General features: G+C 46.2%; 1 protein-coding gene and 1 pseudogene across 4 annotated transcripts; both read left to right on the top strand.

The window, feature by feature from the left end:
* The first annotated feature begins 1,697 nt into the window (after positions 1 to 1,697).
* Positions 1,698 to 7,579, top strand: LOC125540500 (annotated as a pseudogene).
* Positions 7,580 to 13,208: 5,629 nt separating this feature from the next.
* Positions 13,209 to 17,973, top strand: LOC125540498. 4 transcript variants are annotated; one of them, XM_048704109.1, is made up of 3 exons: positions 13,211 to 13,644; positions 16,863 to 17,235; positions 17,325 to 17,424. In XM_048704109.1, exons 1-3 carry the CDS (start codon positions 13,546 to 13,548, stop codon positions 17,336 to 17,338), a joined length of 486 nt encoding a protein of 161 aa, XP_048560066.1. In that variant the 5' UTR covers positions 13,211 to 13,545; the 3' UTR covers positions 17,339 to 17,424. The 4 variants fall into 4 exon arrangements, 3 of the variants coding, with proteins under 3 accessions (XP_048560066.1, XP_048560065.1, XP_048560067.1); XR_007297336.1 differs by lacking the exons at positions 16,863 to 17,235; positions 17,325 to 17,424 and adding an exon at positions 17,669 to 17,973 and having other exon boundaries at positions 13,209 to 13,644; XM_048704108.1 differs by having other exon boundaries at positions 16,863 to 17,424.
* The last annotated feature ends 2,495 nt before the right edge of the window (positions 17,974 to 20,468 follow it).

Raw genomic sequence — 20,468 nt, 5'->3', positions numbered from 1 at the left:
CGCCGGCCGATGCGGATCACCGCAAGTACCTCGTGACGGCGTCGGGCGGCCGGCTGATGGTGGTGCTCGAGGACTCCAACGAGACGACGAACGGATGGTTCGGCCCTCGAAGGGCGCACTCCTTCAAGGTGCAAGTCCTTGACGGCGAGCAGTGGAAGGAGACGGACGACATCGGCGACGCCGCTCTATTTGTCGGGGTAAACAGTTCGCTGTGCGTGTCGACCAGGGAGCACCCGGAACTCAGGGCTGGCTGCGTCTACTACACCGAGAATGAGCAGTGGCCGTGCCAGGACCCGCACGACCACGATTAGAGTGGCGTCGGGGTGTTCAGCCTCAAGGACGGCAGGCGGGAGAAGATTAAGGGCCTCGGGCGGCACCGGAGCTGGCCGCCACCGGCATTGTTCACGCATTGCATCACATGATGAGGATACGATGGTTGATTTCATAGTACTTTATTATGTGCATTATTACAGTACAAATGTAGTAACCGTTTGGTTTTCAAGTTTTTGTGACGGCCTCCGTGATGTCATCCTAGTGCGATGCGTGGGACCAAGTGTAGGGAATAGCTTGCGGAGAGCAGTCCTCATGTTCAGCTAGATGAGATTAGTTTTATTGTTTTAAACATTCCATTGCGATTGCACGTTAATGCCAGGTGTCTCATACAATACCTGGGATTGATCAAGCCTAGACATATTGTGATTAGAGAACACCATGGTCATCGATGGCGAGAGACTAAGATAAGTTGTGACACGGGTAGGACAGGGGCTGGATTAACGAGCTGCTTGGCTGTTCAGCTCATTATCATTAAGCTCATTATTGTTAAGCTCATTATCGTCAAGCTTGTTAATATTAACGAGCTAAAACCTCTATTCTGCTCGGTTCGTTATGGGCTCGTTATGCTCGCGAGTGTCCACAAGTGCTCGTTAAGGTAATATACAACACAAAAGAATTCCATGATCCCATAAAACAATCACAATAGAATAAATTAAACAAGGACGTTAAGATAGTAAACAACACAAAAGAATTCCATGATCTCATCAAAAATTTACAACGCCATAAATTAGGTAATAAGGACATTTGATTCCTAGTGGATGGCTCTTAGTTGACTCTAGGGTCTCCTGGCGGCTAGCTCCTAGGTCTAGGAGAAGTGCCAAAGTGGGCAGGGTTGCTAGGCCCCTAGGCTAGACTAACTAGCAACTCTTTTATTAGTGGGCTGATTTGAACTAGGGTTCTCATGTCAAACTTTTGAAAATTAGCGAGCTAAATAAGTTAACAAGCAAAAAACATTGTTTGACTTGGTTCATTAACTAACGATCACGAGCCGAAACGAGCCGAACTATCAAGCGCTCGTTATGCTCAGAGCTTCGAGCTTTTCATCCAGCCCCGTACCGTGATTAAAATAGAGGATGATAGATTATGGAGGTCTTGAGGATATTTATCGGGCCCGTCACAATGCACAGGCATGTTTACTACTCACTCCGTAAAGAAATGTAAAAGTGTTTAGATCACTACTTAGGTAGGGAGTATTCCCTCTGTAAACTAATATAAGAGCGTTTAAATCACTACTTTAGTATTCTAAACACTCTTATATTAGTTTACGGAGGCAGTACTTGTCAAAAAAGAAAATAGAGAGGCCGAGTCTAAGAAGTCGGTGGCTTTTGGACCGTTGATCTCCAATCCGACCACGCAGAGCGTCCGGCCCCTCCCTCCTACACGCGGCTACCACCCTGACCCAGCTGCGCATCCCCAATCGTGCAATGGTGGCCAACATCGCCGGCGTCGCCGGATATGCCAGCCAGCATCCTCGGCCGCCTGAAGCTTCCTCTACCGCGTCGCCGTCGCCGCCATGGCCCGTTTCGTCTTCCTCTCCGGCGGCATCCCGGAGGCTGCCTCGCTCCTCTCCCTCGCCGGCCGCCGCGCGAGGACGCCATCCGCAAGTTCCACCCCGTTCCATCACCTACCGCTCTGTGCTTTTCCAATGCTGCATCCAAATTGTTTATTCCAATTCCATCACCTAACCACGAGAAAGCTGACGAGGTGTACCTTTTTTCCAGGATACATTATTCCAAAAGGAATTGCAATGTGCAGAAGAGCACGCCGGTGTCGGCGTGCTTTATCAGAGCACGCGGTGAGGAGGACCCCCGACGACTTGGGTGGACTCTTGGAGACAGCACGGCGACTGCTCCCCGTCAAATCCAGATCCGGCCATTTCCCTGCTCCCGCTGCGGCGTTTGAGATTGAGAGGGCTCGTCGCCGGACAGATCGGAACCAGCGCCGACCTAGGGTGAGCGCCCCTCCCCCTTTGAACCATCTTTGCTTGGATTTGTTTTACTGCATCTGCGTCCTTGATTTCCACTGCTTGGAGATAGATATATACAGTACATACTAGGTAGTTCTTGCTCACGTCACATCATGCTACAGTCTTGATGTCGTATGGTATTTAGGCACATTTATATTATCGGATCTGTTGAGAATTTCTCAACAAAGCACCGAAACTCTTCCTTGCCCGGGAGACCCTGCATTATGCCTCATCATACTTTTTTTTCACCTGTGTGTTGTTAAAAAAAAATTCAGCAATCTATTTTAGCTTACACAAACCATTTTTCAAGAAAGGGGAAATTTCAGCAAGAAATCAGGGGAGAAAAACCACATGAAGATAACTACAGCAGACAGGACCAAGTAGAGGGACATCTCTTTGATGTTTCTTTCTACGGGGGGCAAAGGGGGAGGTCTCTTTGATGTTTGAACTGCATCATATGTGTTCTTTTCGTTGTGAATGGTCCTCCCATTCCCATGGCTCTTTCTCTCTGTTCTATATGTGAATAAATCTCATTTGGATATACCAGTGTATATTCCACGACATAAATTCAGTACAGTTTGCATTGCGTGTACACGATTTCTGCTCAAAGCAAAGTCTAGTTGCTTGCATTTGGAAAGACTTATTGGAACTTTATAACATTATTTGCATTTCATGATGGTTCCCTTGCTTGCTAATGTGTCTGCTGAAACTAATTTCGTTGGTGGAAATATATCTGGAGAGGACAGTTACTGCAATTATCAGCTTGTTGTATACTTTGACTACAAAATTTACTTCCATAATGCTACCTGTGTAATGCTAATTACTTCCACTGTTTGCTTTACAGGATGTAAATAGATGTCCAGACTCCAGCCACAATGAGTTTATCTGCTGCCATTGGGTTCATCAGTGGCTTCAATGAGTGTGTCACTTTCTTTCAGTGGGCCAAATCTGCCATTTCATCTCTGCACTCCCGATGGAGCAGCTCGCAACAGCAAGGTCTCCAGGGTCATGTATTGCAGTTGGAGAGTGGCCTGCAATGTCTCAGAGATACTCTTCCTGCAATGTACGACCTCATTGATAAAGCAGAGTGGAGAAGCCACAAACATGGTGTGGCCAAGCTCCTTCCGAATCTCAAGGATGTAGTGTCTGAGGCTGAGAACCTTCTTGATGAGTTCAGCTGGTATGAGATGAAGGTGCAAGTGGAGGGAAGTGCAAGCCAATCTCCTTTCATTGAGTTCTTTGATACTGTCATCCAAGGCAACTTTAACAAACTGAATGCTGTGCAATTGAGGTTTAATCATCTTTCAAGTCAGCTCAACAATATGGGGCTTCATGGAGTTACACAACGCTTTGACAAATTAGTTAGGCCGGAAACTACCTCTTTCCCAAATGAAACAAAAATATTTGGTCGTGATGAGAAGCTGGAGCAGATATTGGTATTTCTCAATGTACCTACAATTTCAAAACGCAAGAGAGAAACTAGTTCAACCAATGCATCAACAAGCACATCAACAAGCAGCAATGTCAGTAATGAATCAAGAGTATCGAGTCTTCCTATTTTGCCAATAGCTGGAATTGGTGGTGTTGGAAAGACTACTTTGGCCCAACATATTTGCAGCCATCAACGAGTGAAATCTCACTTTGAGCTGATAATTTGGATTTGTGTCTCAGATGACTTTGATGTGAAGAGGTTAACTAAAGAGGTCATACAATCCTGTACCGAGAAGGGGGCCACCACTGATAATTTGGATTCTCTTCAGCATGCTCTATCTAACCATTTGAACAATAAAATGTTATTGATAGTCCTTGATGACATGTGGGATGATGCCTTAAAGGAAAATGGGCAGTGTTGGAAGCGGTTTTGTGCACCTTTTAGAAGTGTTCAAGAGGGAAGTATGATGTTGATCACCACTAGATGTCCAAAAGTTACCGAGGCGGTGCGCACCGTGGAGCCTGTTATATTAGAAGGTCTAAAGGATGACATCTTTTGGAATTTCTTTGCATCGTGCTTGTTCGGATCTGAGAATTCTGACAATTACCCCGAGTTAGAGTGCATTGGTAGAAGAATACTTCCTAAATTGAAGGGTTCTCCTTTGGCTGCCAAAACACTGGGACGCATGTTAAGCATGGATCTTCAAGCATCACATTGGAATTCTATACTTGAGAGTGAAATGTGGGAGTTGAGCCAAGAGGAGACTGACATTTTGCCTGCCCTTCGGTTGAGCTACATGTATTTACCATTCTATTTGAAGCAATGCTTCGCATTATGTGCTGTGTACCCCAAAGATTACATATTTGGTAAGGAATGTTTAGCTGAAATCTGGGTAGCAGAAGGCTTTGTGGAAACTCGGGCTGGTGTTTCAGTTCAAGATATTGGCTGTCAATATTTTGAAGACCTTGTAGCACGATCCTTCTTTCATAAAGATGTTAGTGGTGGATACGTGATTCATGACTTGATGCATGACATGGTACAAAAGGTTTCAGAGCATGAGTGCTTTATCTTAAGAAATAAGAGTGACTTTGATAAAGTTCCCCAGAATGTCCGTCATCTGTACGTACAACCTAGCTGTGATTTTGATGATTCCAACATGTTGATACTATGCAAGTACGTAAAGCTGCGTACTCTAATTTGCGAGAAGGATTTAGAAGAAAATACATGTTCTATAATGGACCACTGGTGTAGTAAACTTTTGCATATGCGTGTGATTTCTTGTGTCTCTTCAAGTGAGTTACCAGAAAGTATCGGCAACTGGAAGCATCTTCGGTACCTTGAAATCTCCATTGAAGATCCCTTCAACTTTTTGTAGGCTATATAATCTGCAGATTTTATATGCCAAGCGATTCGAGCTAGAAAGCTTGCCTAGTGACTTCAATAAGTTGATCAGTTTACAGAAATTTGGATCATATCGATTACGATATTATGCTGGCGGTCGGACGATTCTTGATTCAGTCAATGGGCATGGACAAGGAGTTAGGTTAATAAAGAATCTGAACCAGTTCCGTGGACAGTTGGAGATAGATAATGTTGGCATCCTAAGTAAGGATCTTGCAGCAGAAGCCGAACTGAAGAATAAGAAATATCTTTACGAGTTGAAACTGAAGATGCAATCGCCGGGGATTTTAGGCTTCCCTGAGTCTCAAATCATCCAGAACAAAGAAGTGCTTCAAGTTCTGCAACCTCCTATCAGTCTCAAGTCTCTGTTCCTCCAGAATTATGCCAGTGCCTCTCCCAAGCTGGTTTCAGCCTCAAAACTTGCCAAGCTTAGAATCACTTACTTTTGTAGGTTGTGTTCGACTGCAGAGCATATCACCTCCTTTTATCTCACAGAGCATAAACTCAAGTGAGATACCTGCAATTGGTAGTTTCAAGTTTCTGACATATGTAATCATTGATGGGTGCGAAAATATATCATGTCTCGAGCATTTTCTGCATCCAGATTATGTACCAGCCATCAAGAAAATAAGAATTGAAAAGTGCAAAATGTTAGCATCAGTACCAATTGAGAAGTTTACGGATTTTCATTTCCTTGAAGAACTGGAGGTGTGCCATTGTCCAAACATCTGCTCCCAAGGATTGGTATCGTCGTCCCTTAAGACACTCAGTCTGCGGAGTTCTTCTCTCTTTGGCAATATTGACTGCAGCTCCCTCACCTACTTTCATTTAGAATCAGAGTTTGTCACGTCCATACAACTACAAGTGTGGAGTCTTCCAGCTCTACGGGAGTTACACATTAAGTGTCAATCTCTTACATCTATTCAGAGCACTGGCAGGATTACGGCACTCTCGTCTCTTAATGTCCTATTGATTAGTGATTGTGATAAATTGTCAACCCTTGGTGACTTCCTGACACAAGAATATGTACCTGCTATTGAGAGGATTGAAATCAGAAGTTGTAGGGAGTTATTGTCCCTGCCAGGTGAAAGGCCTCGGTGTTTAACTTATCTGAAACACCTGGAGATTTTTAACTGCCCAAGTCTCACGTGGCAAAGAGGATTGGTGCTGCCATCATCTCTCCAAAGGCTCAGCTTAAAGTGGTGTGGGGATATCTCTCTATATGTTACCAGCTGCCTACGAAACTTTACGTCCCTCGTCTCACTGAGCATTTCTGGATGCAAGGGTATAACATCCATTCCAGGCGACATTTGGTGCAATAATCTTGCATCACTCGATAAATTGGAGATTGGTGATTTTCCAGACCTAGTTTCAATTGGTGGAGCAAAGGCAGTTGCAAAAATAAAGGTGCTGATACGCTCGTGTCCAAACTTGAGGGAAGCGGGGAAGATCAAAAGAAGATTCGTCCTAAGGTATTTGTGCTAACACTTGTCTCGTGTCCAGTTTTTACTTCCCTTCTGTTCAAAATTCCCTATATACTGGAAATAACTCATGTATATATGCCGTAACAATCCATCTTATATCATCATCATTAAAGTACACTGGACTTACTTATCGATGACACCTACATGCATTATGTATCTTGTTTCTGCTTGTTAGTTCCAATTTAGTTCATATATAATCTTGATCTATTAACATTTCCATAAAGAACATTGTGATGTTCACAATAATTCCATGTAGGTGTCATTTTGAGAAAAACTTGCTAACATGAAGATGTACAAGTGCTGCCCGTGTTGTGTTTGTTAGGTCCAACTATCTATTATTATTTATTTATTTTTCCAAATTTGTTCTACTGACCATTTTTTTTCTTCAATGTGAAGAGATGACAGGCGAGCACGCAGGCGCACATAGGTGCAGTACTTTGAAGTTGCAAGGCCAGAGCACAACATACTTTGTCGGCGACAATGAAAGGAAATTGTGGTGTTTATTACATGTCTTTTGTATCGCCGTCTTATCAATACCTCCTTGGCTGCTTCTCCCTTTATGCAGTTTCATGACATGAAGCATTTCCCATATTTGTGCTGATAACTATCTAAACTTGTTGTAACCTATGAAACGACAGAGTCAATTTGCATCTCTTGTATTTGTATATGCATTTGTGTCTTTTGTTGCATTGCTGCTAATGTTGGTGCTGGTGCTTGGGGTGACCAGAGAGCCTGAAGCCCCCAATACTGCAACATCATTTTTTAAGACAGTGCTTGGGCTTTCAGAAGTAAGGAAAACAAGTTGGTTTGCAGCAGGGTTAAGACACTGGTCCTTTTTTTTGTTTGTTTTGCCCTTTATGCAGTTTCAGACTGGGTTTTGTTTTCAGGGCGATGGCTTCTGCACTTTCAGTCTGTACATTCGGGTTTCAGAAGTAAGCAAAGGAATCTGGTTTGCAGTGTTCATTCAGATTGTCATTGTTTCAAATTTGTTTTGTTTTTTCAGCATGTTTGTGGCTGTACTAGCATCATAAATTGGCTCTGGGATCAGAGCAGTGCATCTGCCTGCTGGTGATCAGGAGTTCAGGACTGAATCCGGAAACAAATTTGGTTTGCAACTGATATTTCTATTGTTTTTCACCAGCAGATCAAGTGCCACTCTTACTGCATTTTTCTCGATATTGCATTGGAATTATCTTGCATTGTAAACCAGGACAGATCGTATTTCAGAAAGAACTGCAGTGACCCCCCCTCCCCTCCCCGTACCCCCCGCGCCGCCCCCCGAGCGGGGCGACCGGGGCGGCCCTCCCTCCCCTCGCCGCCCAGCCCCCACCTCCCACCCCTCCTCCCGCCGCTGCCGCCGGCTGGCGTGGCCGGGCGTTGCCCGCGCGGCGTCGTGGCAAAGCCGGCGGTGGCGGCCCTCTTCCTCTCCCCCTCGCGGTTCCCCGGCTCGGGCGGCGGTTTCCGGCGATGGTGCACCTCGGCGGGCGGTTCTCCGGTGTAGATCGGGCACAGATGCGGCGGCGGCGCGGCCCTTTGGCGGCGGTGGCGGCTGGCGGCAGGGGTTGGCCGGTGAAGCCCTGTAGGCCCAGATCCGGGCCCTTTTGGGCCCGATCTGGGTCAGGGCGGGTTGGTCTGGCCTCCGACGGGTCTCCTCTGGCTGGGCTGGCGGGATGAGGTCGTTGGGATCGGCGGCTCTGCGCTGCGTCGGCTGCAGCACAGCGGCAGGAGCTTAACGGGCCTGATCTGGGCCCGGCTGGGCAGGGGGTCCGGCGTGCTCCCGCGCCTGCGTCCGGTCTGCTACGACTTGTGCCAGTGGAGGTTGTCCCCTCCCACGTGGCTGGGGTGCTCCCGGTCCCTATCGGCGGTGGTCTCGCTTGGTTCGGCCGGCCTCGCAGCGTTTGCGGTGGAGAGACGACGGTGGTGTCCTCGTGACTGTGGTGGCGCAGGTTGGTGGGCGGTTGGCGTGGTGGAGCCGCCGGTTGGTCCTGGGTTGTGGGTATGAAGGGCAGGGCGAAATCCCTCTCGGGTCCGCCCGGCACCGGCGCGGTGACGCCTGTGGGCGCCATCAACCTTCTTGAAGGGCGTCGGGAGTACCTCTCGCCCGCTTCCCTCCGTGTACCGGGAGAAATCCTAGGATTTGTCCGGGCAGCAGCGTCGTCGTCGTCGCAGTCCTTCTTAAGGGTGTTGCTTGGTTCACGGCGACTCGATGGCATTGGAGCGTGGTGGATGTTTCCGGTGGGCGCAGCGGTTGCGGGATGCCTCAGCTTTCGTTCATCCGGTGCTGCCGGCATTTCTTCCTCTTAATTTTCTCTTGTTTTTCTCTTGGGCATGATTGTGCTATTTGCCCCAGCGTAATCTTCTGGATGTTTCGGATGGTTGCTATATTAATATAGCGGGGCGAAAGCCTATTTTGATGAAAGAACTGCAGTGCGCAGTACAATTTCGTTTGTAGTTGCAGTTTCCATACCAAACAGAGAGGCAGGTTGGAGTCGGTAAAAATGGTCGGCGCTTTTTGGGTTTTTCTTCAGGACGAGGGAGCACGCCGCGCCCCCGACCAATCCCATCCGTACAAGCAATGCGGCGAAACCGATCAAAGACGACCGCCGCCGGCCTCCTGCCGGACATGCTGGCCAACATCCACGGCCGTTTGAGCCCCCTCGACCGCCTCGCCTTCGCCGCCGCCTTCCCCGCCTCGCGCGGCGCGTTCAGGCCAGAGGCGCCGTGGCTCGTCCTGCCCGGCGGCGACGACCCGGACACCGTGACGCTCTTCTCGCTCTCCGACCGCAGCGCCGCCGTCCTGCGCGCCCCGGATCCCGCGCTGCGCGGCCACGTCGTCCTGGGCTCCTCCTCCAGTGGCTGGCTCGTCACCGCCGACGACCGGGCCCGGATCCGCCTCGCCAACCCGGTCACCGGCGAGCAGCGCGCGCTCCCGGCCATCACCACCATCCCGGGGCGGCTTCAGCTTCATGATGCTCCAGCCGAAAGACTTCCTCAGGGGTCCCCCGTACCACGTCGGCGGCGACTGCCCGCCGCAGGGTACGTTCACGATGGGTGCCGAGCTGATGCGTCGCTTCTTCTATCGCAAGGTCGTCCTCTCCGACTGCGACTCGCCGTCGTCGGGCCCCGCCGCTGCCATGCTGATCACGTGATCGCGATTCGGCGTCCCGGCCTTTGCCACGGCGGAGGGCGGCGGGTGGAGGCTGGCTCCCTCACGTGATGGTGTCGAGGACGCTGTACACTACAACGGCAAGTTCCACTCCATCACCTACACCGGCGCCGTGGAGGCGTGGGAGCAGGATGGCAATGCCGGCGGCGTGTTCATGAGCGTGGTGTTCGCGCCAAGGCTGCCCGATGCGGAAGGAGATTCGTCGTTCTGCCGCCGCAAGTACCTCGTGGCGTCGCCGGGCGGCCGGCTGATGGTGGTGCTCAAGGAGTCCAAGGAGGAGACCACGGATAAGTACTCCCGCCCTCAGAGGACGTGCTCCTTCAAGGTGCAGGTCCTTGACGGTGAACAATGGAAGGAAGCGGACGATATCGGCGACGCCGCACTGTTCGTGGGGGTGAACAGTTCGCTGTGCATGTCGACGAGGGAGCACCCGGAGCTCAGGGCTGGCTGCATCTACTACACGGAGAACGATACAGATACAGGACCGTGCAAGGATGGGCACAACGCCGACGAAGACAACGGAGTCGGGGTGTTCAGCCTCAAGGATGGCCGGGCGGAGAAGGTCGAGGGCCTCGAGCAGCAGCAGCAGCACAGGAGCTGGCTGCCTCCGGCGTGGTTCATTCCTTCCATCCATGATGATGGATGTCATCATTGATACGAGTAATTGAGAGCCTGGGTTGGTGTTTCTGTAAAAGAAAAAGGCTTGACAACTAAGAAAACAGTTAGTTTCCAGCTTCCTTGTGAGGTTTCTGAATGAATAGGTTTACTAAATAAAATAGAAGAATAATTATGATTATTTCTTCCAGACTGAAACCAAGCAAACCAGCTGCACTTGTTTTCCAGTACGGATAGATTGTTTCAAGAGTAGGGAATTTGCTGCAGTGTGCAGCAGTGCTTAGCTAAGGCAGTGTATGCATGTGCTGCTGATGTTGCTGCTGGTGCTTGGGGTGACTTGAGAGCCTCAAAGCCTCTGCTTACTTACTGCACTTTTTTGTTTAAGATCGGGTTTTCAGAAGACAGCTACAACAATTTGGTTTGCAGCAGGGTTCAGACTCTCAAGTCTTTTGTGTTTGTTTCAAGTTTCACAAGTAAGGAAGTACTCCCTCCGTTAAGAAATATAAGAGCATTTATATTTCTTTATAGAGGAGTACTAGCTAGTTGAATGTAGGAGTTTTGCAGGGCTCAAATTTTGATGCCTCCGATGATTTTTGTAGTAGTTGAATCTCCAAGTCACAAGATTCTGTCCGTGTTGATGATCAAGATTTTATTTGATTGCCACTTGAGTAGCATCATCTGTTTTTTTTTTCACCAGTAGAGCACCACTCTCTCAAGATGTACATAAGAAAACAGCTGGATCTTTTTGTAGTTTCCTAGTCGAGTCTCAAACTGCAACAAACTAATCTGGACTTCTTTTAGGAACGATCGATTGATTGGTCCAAATTCTTGCCGTTGATTATCTACTGGGCTGGGAATTAACAGTCCAGTCCATGCCTTCACGCTGTGCTTCAGACTTGCTTCCATGGTTTCAATATCAGATCCGTCCTTGGTGTCATCAAAGAGGAATACATACAGGTCGTGGGTCACAGGCAGGAGATAAGAATTACAGGCATCAGGTCACTTAGGTTGCATTGCTTTGTGGGCCGTGCTTTGCTTTCGTGCTTTAATTAGGTCAGGCTCTGGTCTGAGTGGTGGTGTAAACTTTTCCTTGTCTGTTTTTATTAGCTGTTAACATGGTCATTAGGGCATTCTCGGTCCTTACTGTCCTGTCATAAATTGTCAACCCTTGATGACCTCCTAACACAAGAATATTTTCCTGCTATTGAGGAAATTGAAATCGGAAGTTGTGGGGAGTTAGTGTCCCTGCCAGGTGAAGGCTTGAGAGTTTTCCTTGTGGTTTGTGGATGCCCAGGTCTCAACTGACAAATAGATTGGTATTGTTATCATCTCTCCAAAAGCCCAGCTGTGTTCATCTGTTCCCAGCTGCCTAAAAAACCTCACATCCCTCGTCTCATCCATTCCAGTTGACATTTGGAGCAGTAATCTTGCATCAATTGAGAAATTGGAGATTAGGAATTCTCAAAACCTAGTTTCAGTTTGTGGTCCAGGGGCAGTTGAATAAATAAATAATGTGTTGTGAGGTTTCTGGATGAACAGCTTTTACTAAATAAAATAGAAGAGTAATGGTAATTATGATTATTTGTTCCAGACTGCAACCATTATGTACCCATTTGTGCGTTTTGGTGGATCTTTATTATGAATTTATTTCTAGATTGTTTGAAAAGGACTTGTGTCGTGTGCAGCAGAACTTAGCTATGGCAGTGTTCTTTGTATAACTCACTCATTTACTGCTGCTGATGTTGGTGCTGGTGCGTTTTGGTGGATCTTTATTATGAATTTATGGGGTGAATAGAGAGGCCTGCATACTGCAACATCATTTTTCAAGAGTGTTTGGGGGTTTGCAGCGTTCAGACTAGTTTCTTGTGTTCGATTTTCAGCAGTACACAGGTACTAGCCAAAAGTTTGTTTTAGGTTCAGATATATACGCCTCTACTGATCATTTTAAACTGACACAAGAAAGTTTGATTGAGTTTGATTTTTGGGTCTGATGGCTGCTGCATGCACTTTCAGATATAGTATATTTGGTTTGAAACATTAGGGATATTGAACAAGCAATTCAGACATTGTGTTTTGGTGCTCGTCCTTGGGTTTCAGACTAGTCTTCTCTTTTGTGTTGATTTTTCCTGCCCTACAGCAGAGTAATATGAGGTCATTTGTTAAGCAAGCAATTATTCAGACCACTCCTCTCTTTTGTTAAGAGAAAGCATTTGTTCCCCTTGATTATCTAAGGAATCAAGCCGACGACATTCGCCGATTTCTGTTGCTACTCAACTACCACTCTTACGGCACATTATTTCTCAGGAAGAGGTATCTCAGAACTAAATAAACCCAACAGTTTGGTTTCCAACTTCCTTGTTGCCTTGTTCAATTATACAATTGATCCCATGACCATGCATGCATGTGGTACTAGAGCAAGAGCTTTGCCACCAAGCTAGGCGCTGTGTTGTGCCACTACATGCATACAAACCTTATTCGATATAGCCCTGGGTGTTTAAATTCGAATCCATTTAATTTTTTGAACGGCAGCAGTATTTTCCGGTATCTGGTTTCGGCTTCCGGACGTTTTCCTGATTTCCTGGCCCGGAATTTTTTTTTAAAATCTACTCTATCTGCATTGAGTTGGCATTCCTCTAAATTGGCAGTACGTTTCAAGTTTGCTAGTCGGAAATTAACATTGTACGTATATTGCTATGAAAAAGGTAAATGCTTGTACCCGGCGGACCAGCTGAACATTGCGCCGGTCGTGCACGTGCGTCACAAGTACGCATCTCAAGTGGGACCTGTCCACCACCCTTCCTTCACCTTATCTTCTCAGAGGCTCAAGCGACCACATCCACTAATCTCATCCCATGACGCTCCCATCTCCTCCACTTTTGCAGCACTGCTCCACCTCGTCTCGCGCGCCGCCGACGAGATCCTCTGCCACCGGCGACGCGATGCCGGCTGGCCATGGCCACCACCACCACCTTTTGTTTCTTCTATCCCTGCCATGGCTACTCTACCAAACGCCCGCGGCGAGCTGCGCCTGCGGCCGCGGTGAGCCGCGCCCATGGATGTGAGGCCGTGGTGCGACCGGCCTGTGGCAGAGCCTGTTGCGTCCTTGGAGCGGTGGCGATGTCCAAGGTAACGCGTTGCGACCAGTGAGATGCGATGCTTGACCCGGTGTGGGGATTTGCTTCAACCGGCGGGGGATTTGCTTCAACCAGCGAGGATGGTGGTGGGGCGGCGACCGCGGTGGGTTGTGGTAAGTTGCTGCCTTTTTTGATTTGGGTTTTTATCAGTTTTGTCATTGGCTGTCTAACGCTACTCAATTTTGCCACTAAATGTTTTTACTAATAAAAAATGTCACTGTTCCATTAGACACAAACTCAGAAATGCCATTTTTCACCTTTACCGTCTGGTCAATGCACGTTGACTGGAGGTAGATGACAAAAATACCCGTAGCCCGTTTATGAACCCCCCGTCTCTCTGTGTTGACTTGTGGGACCATTTGTAAGGGGCGCATGAAAATAGAATAAAAACCGTTTATGAACCCCCCGTCTCTCTGTGTTGACTTGTGGGACAATTTGTAAGGGGCGCATGAAAATAGAATAAAAATCATCATCTTGGGGTTTCGAACCCAAGACCCACAACCTCTAGTAAGGAGCGAGCAAACCAACTGAGCTAAGGAGATGTTATGATGTAGAAGGAGATATATCAATTATATGTTTATATGGAATAATATTCCAACACAACAACGTCTCGTATATTTTCCTGTTGCTAGATAGTTGAACTTCGGTTTGAAAGTTAGTATGGACAAAAGATCCGCACGAGCGGCTGGCCGGCTAGTACAAATTGTCTGGTACTAGTAGACATAACAAATGAGGCAGACCGCCACACCCAAATTTTTTGACGGTCACACACTAATTGACAGAAACAACACATATGACAGCACGATCACATGGTATTCTAAATTTCTCTGAAAATTTCAGCATGGTTGCTGCCCATTTTTTTGAAAACGACACAAACACAAAGTGGTTCACAGACATAAATAAGGTTCGAAAACATAAATAAGGTTCAATAACATCCACTTGTTGGTCGAAATCAGGTTCACAAACATAAATAAGGTTCACAAACATAAATAAGGTTCAATAACATCCACTTGTTGGTCGAAATATAAATGTCCAAATTCTCAAACATGCATAAGGTTGAAAGGAAACATGTCCAGGTTCACAAGCAAAAGGTCACGATCACACAAACTTCACATATGTAGCTTCTTTTTGCTTCTTGTGTTTTTAGCAGGACTGTCTGGTAGTTCCGCATTTGCAATTCGAATATGCATGGGAGACGAAACAAATCCACTTGCAGGTCCATCGGTTGTGGTACAAACTTCATTTTGCATGTCCTTCCTTTTCCTAGTGTTCTTCACACTTTTCTTTGAGCTGTACAAAAGTTAGTCATATTGCAAAAAAGAATGAAAAAAGATGTTGAAAATATATATAGAAAAGCACATGTTCTTTTGATGTTACCTAGCAGAACTTGCAACCATTGATAGTTCAGGGTCGCCTTCTCCTGCCACAAAAGGGGCTTCCCTAGCTTGGAGGTCAGCCTCATCTTCTCCAAATGCTGGGTCAACTGGATTTGTGCACAATCTGGCAATGTGCCCGAAGCCTCCGCATCGCTTGCACTTCCTTTTCCTAGCGCCCACGCCAGCACCTTCAGCACTAGATCTAATTCTAGTCTTCCTTGGTCGGCCTTTTGGCCTCCTCAACACTGGAGCATGTAGTTTGAAGCCAGGGTCAACAATGTCCCATTGTTGCTTGCCTACCATTGCAGGTATGTTGTCCGCATACGCAGCCTTAAATTTTGCAACGGAGTAGAACTCATGTACATATGGTTCAATTTCTGATACTGGACCTCGTAGTGAAGTAATAAAGTACAGGGCATGGATACATAGCAAACCCTTGACCTGCCATTGCCTGCAGCTACATGTTTCCTTTGCAATGTCAACAGGGTACCTCATTCCCTATTCTCTTTGTCCACTGCAGTAATTTCTGCCTCAACATCACTGCGTCTAATTACCATCATCTTCAGCCCTGAAAAGAACACAAAACATTGATTATTGAATTGAGTTGTTATGAAATTAATCAATTGAAAGAGTACATGATATTTACCTTTGGATTTGGCATGCAGTGCCTTTATCACACTTGGTATTATGAGATGACCAAGCCATTTTTCTAATGCTATCCTCATCCACAGATCAAACTTCTCCATTATCATCTGCCTAATCTTGTCCAACATGTCGATAATAAGAAGAGACTTAACTTTTCTGACTTTGCTATTAAATGACTCTGCGAGGTTGTTATTGACATAGTCAACCTTGCATATTTCATTGAACTTGCTTCTATACCATATCTTTGTGTGGTGTTCAGTCATATATTTTTGGACACTCTTCTTAGCAAGGATCTGTTTCATATGCCAGTTGTGCTTTCTAGAGCTGAAAGTTAAGCTTGCAACCCAAAGATTATCATCATAGACCTTGCCCTTGAATTTTTTTCAAAAATTTGCAGCAAGATGCCTCATACACTCCCTATGCTCCACTCCAGACCACACTTGTTCTACTGCTGTCTCTAAACCTTTGCAAGCGTCAGTGTGTTGACTAAACCCATGTCTGTCCTCCTCCTCCTCTTCCTCTTCATCAACTAAACCCATGTCTCTATTCTCTTCTTCCTCTTTAGTGTCAGTGGATTCATATGCTGGAGGATTATCTTCCTCTTCCATATCTGCCGAATCATCTTCTTTGGTAGACTTCTTGACTAAGTTTGGATATTGCCCCTCATCATCATTATCCGAGAGAATAGCATCATCAGGTATAGCATCATCGATTATGTCTCTATTAGCATCGTCAACACTATTAGACTGCCTGACTCCATGTATGTTGACTGTATCAACATCAACTGCCCGACTCCCTGTATGTTGACTCTCACTGTAACAAGGTTGTGTAGGTGGATTATGGCTAGGTGTGCTAGGAGTTTGGGATTTTTGAAGAACCTCAATTTGCATAGATATTTTCTTTGAATCTTGATGTTTTCCAAACATCAAAGCTGCATCATCATCACATACAACAGCAACCCATTTATTCTGCTCCCTGTCATAGTACTTCAACTCAACGTAATCACGCCACCCCCATGGATAGGTATCACACAGTTTGTGCAGCAATGTTTTGTGTGTGATACTAGGTTCTACGAATAGATGAAAATCAAAGCCGCCAACATATCGCTTGAGACCATCGCTATTCTCACGGCTTGTTTCCATCCTAACTGTCAGCATACAAGCAGTATCCGCATCCATCCTGACCATCAGGAACACAAGTACCAAATTGCATGTGATTATCAGTAAGGCAAAGTCAGCCACTACATATTATATGTACAAATTTCGACCTCTACAAGTTATATTGAACCACACACTCACACTGAGAATTAGTACACTCACAATGCAGGAATTTCAGAGCCTATGTCATGCTGGGGCGTCCTTTGGCCGAGGAAACCCTCTGATTCGGTCGTGCTGTTCGTCGCCATTGCCGTGGTACAACTGCCCTTCAAGACTCGGGAGGAGATGCAGAGTATGGCGGGAGAAGCGCCGGAGCTGCCTGCCTCTGGTGGCGGTGCCCGGCGGGAGGAAGAGCCGAAGCTGCGGTGGTGGCGGCACTCGGCGGGAGGCGCCGCAGCTGCGGCGAGTAGGGGCGCGCCGGAGCTGGGCGGGCATCCCGGCGACCGGCGGTGCCAGGTGAGGAGTTTGGCAGGCGGCGGCTGGGGATATTTGGTTCCGGCTGGGGAAACTGCCATGAACAGATCGGGTAAAAGATTAGATAAGGGTTCTGTTTAGTTAGGTTCGGATATCTGTATATGAAACATATATCTCCTAACAAAACAAAGTGCTTCCCAGGGTCAGTTGGTTAGCTCGCGCGCTGTGCAGCCTGTGGTCTCCGGTTCAATCACCCATCCTCCCAAATTTAATTATCTTTTTCTCATGCGCCCCTTACAAATGGGACAGGGGTAGTTTCGTCATCTACCTCCAGTCAACATGCATTGACCAGACGGTAATGATGAAAAATGACATTTCTGAGTTTGTGTCTAACCGAACAGTGGCATTTTTGATTAGTGAAAGCATTTAGTGGCAAAACTGAGTAGCGTTAGACAGCCAATGGCAAAAATGATAAAAACCCTTTTGATTTTTGCTGGAAACACTTCGATTTTTGCTGGAATGAGTTTCTCGATTTGCTGCATCAGGAGAGGAAAGTGCTAGGCGGCCACGACGGCGGGGGTGCCATGTTTTTTGCTGCACAGGATTTTTGCTGGAACCAGATTTTTGTCGTGCTGCAACCGGTGAGGATGGTGTTGGGGCTGCTACCACGACGACGCCATGCCTTTTTTGCTGCATTGATTTTTTTTTGGTGGAAACCCCTTTTCAATTTTGCTGGAACTATATGGTTTTTTTTGTTGAAACTATGTTTGTTTTTTGCTGGAACCATATCAATGTGTTTCGCTGGAAAAACATCAATTTTGCTGGAACCACATTATTATTTGCTGGAACCATATCAATTATTTGCTGGAACCATGCGTTTTGCTTTTCAAACTAGCGTTGCTATTTTTTGTTGCAACAGACGAGCGCCGACTGCGGCGGCGAGCAGCGAGCGGCCAACGATGAGGAGCCAGCGAAGCTTCGAGGTTGTGCAGGCAAGGATCAATGGCGTTCGTTGTGTGTTTTTTATCCATGCATGCCCAGCAGAAATACAAGGAGGGAAAAGGACAAAGAAAAGAGATATGACGGTTCACAGCTTTTAGATCGGGTGGCTAGCAGCCGATTGACCGAAAGGTTGGGCCAGTGCGCCGACGCCTAGTAGTGCCCCCAATAACTTGGTTTCCGGGACAGATTATATTTTAGAAGGAAAGAATTTTTTTTTGAAAAGGGGTTCTCCCCGGCCTCTGCATCAGAATGATGCATACGGCCATCTTACACTAGTGCAGAACCGGACAATAGCACCGGTTCGTAAGGCCCTTTAGTGCCGGTTAGGTAACCGGCACTAAAGTGTGGGCACTAAAGCCCCCCCCCTTTAGTACCGGTTCAGCACGAACCGGTGCTAAAGGGCAACCACGTGGCACGAGCCAGCTCCGGGGGCCGGGAGCCTTTTAGTATCGATTGGTAACACCAACCGGTACTATAATGTTTGGGGGGTTTTTGGTTTTATGATTTCTTTTTCATTTAATTTTGTGTTTTCCATTTTAATTCTTTTTCGTTTGCTGGTATTTTACGGTACTACACATTGTACACGTTATGCATATATATATATATATATATATATATATATATATATATATATATAAGTAGAATTTCTAGTAGAACCAATCATATATATATCATCAATGTCTCACAAACCACCATATTAATTTACACATACACACATGTATAGCTATATACAATTTTTCCTACATATGCATGTTGCCTTCTGAGCCAGTGGCATTAGACTAATTGGTGCCTTCGGAGCACGATGACAATTGGAAGTGGTTCATGACCTGGTCGATGGGGGCGGTAGCGGGTAATAGTATTCTCCCTTCAGATTTATGACATGGTCGAGCAAAAATCCCGCTATTTCCTTTTGAAGTGCTTCTACGCGCTCCGTTTCTAGGAGCTTGTCCCGCACCTCTTTGAACTGTTAAGAAGGAGATCAATATGCATGTGTATTAGTTGTGTGACTAGATATCGATAATGGTGTAAAAATTGTGAATAGTGTTCTGACAAGCGTACCCATTCCTGTCTTTGAGATCTGCTCCTTTCGGACGCCATCATGCGAATGTTCTCGCAAACGCAGAATGCACACAGATCAGTCCCCTGCGCCTGCTTCAGGGCCTTTATTACGAGAATGGAATTTAATTTGATCAGATAATAATTAATCAAGCATGATAATTAAAGAGATGGCAGCTAGCTAGCTAGTACTACTTAATTACTTACCTTGGGTCGAAACCATTTCAGCTGTCGTTTCCATTCGCCTTCCGTGACGCTGATGAACCTTGCCCAAGCCCTACCCGCCGACAAAGAAAATGAATAAAGGGGTTATTAAATAGTTCATATCATGAAATGACGAACTAAATAGGCCGAGATATATAGTTAATAATGATTGAAATTACCTGTTGACTATCCCAAACAAGATGTTATAGTCACTATTTGCTTTGAGTAGCGAGTCCAGTATTTCAACTGTTCCGGCGTCAACTTTAATGATACACAAGATCCAGTGAAATCTGCATGCACACACGTTTGCATGTCTTAATTAAGCGGGCATATGTAAGCAAAAACATGTAGCTAGCTAGTAGGCAAAAACAGAGAATTTGTAGTACAAGAAAGTGTGACTCACTGGAAGTTGTAAGGAAGTAGTATATCTTCATTGTATTTGAGGCGCTTCAAGAACTCTAGCATGCTGTCCTCTACCTGCTTTTCATAATGCTTGTTTATTTTCCATGTGTATTCATTAACGGTGTTTGGGTCAATGAACCCAATGCCATAGCGTCCACCTTTTCTCATTTCATACATCTTCATCCTGCATAATACCACAGAAAAGAATATAGTGAGGATAATTACAGGTAATGATTGATCAAAAGGATCACTACAGCTAGCTTGAGACTTAAATTACAGAAAGAAATCACTTACAGACAATAGCAACTGACGATAGATTTGTCGAGTGCGTCTTGATTGTATAACTGAAACAGTTCAGAATACTCAACGGTCACAGGTTTCTCATGGTAGTAATGATCCTTCTTGACTTGCACCATGAGGGACTCTCGATCGGATCTCTTGGTAATGTTCATGTACCATTCATGTAATTCATACATTCTCGTTTGGAGCTTCTTGACCTCTTCTGGCTTGACCAAAGGTTGGCCCCGGGCATATTTCTGTTTTATTTCCTCCTCTTTAAGCACAGGCATGTCCTCGATCTCGAGGAGTTGTCCAACAGTGATTTTGAGAGTTTCAGCCTGCATTATATGCTCCTGGGTTATTACCACATCGCCCACCTCGGGAACGTAAACTGTTTGGCCA

The sequence above is a fragment of the Triticum urartu genome, chromosome 2 (genome assembly GCF_003073215.2).
Source record: "Triticum urartu cultivar G1812 chromosome 2, Tu2.1, whole genome shotgun sequence".
NCBI classification, from domain to species: Eukaryota; Viridiplantae; Streptophyta; class Magnoliopsida; order Poales; family Poaceae; genus Triticum; species Triticum urartu.
This window is presented reverse-complemented; position numbering and strand designations above follow the sequence as displayed.

Bases quoted from the DNA above. Each gene is read 5' to 3' on its own strand.
- LOC125540498 (XM_048704108.1), top strand. From the start codon at position 13,546: ATGCGATGCTTGACCCGGTGTGGGGATTTGCTTCAACCGGCGGGGGAT. The intron at 13,645-16,862 runs GTAAGTTGCTGC...ACTGAGAATTAG, and splicing joins GGCGACCGCGGTGGGTTGTG to TACACTCACAATGCAGGAAT.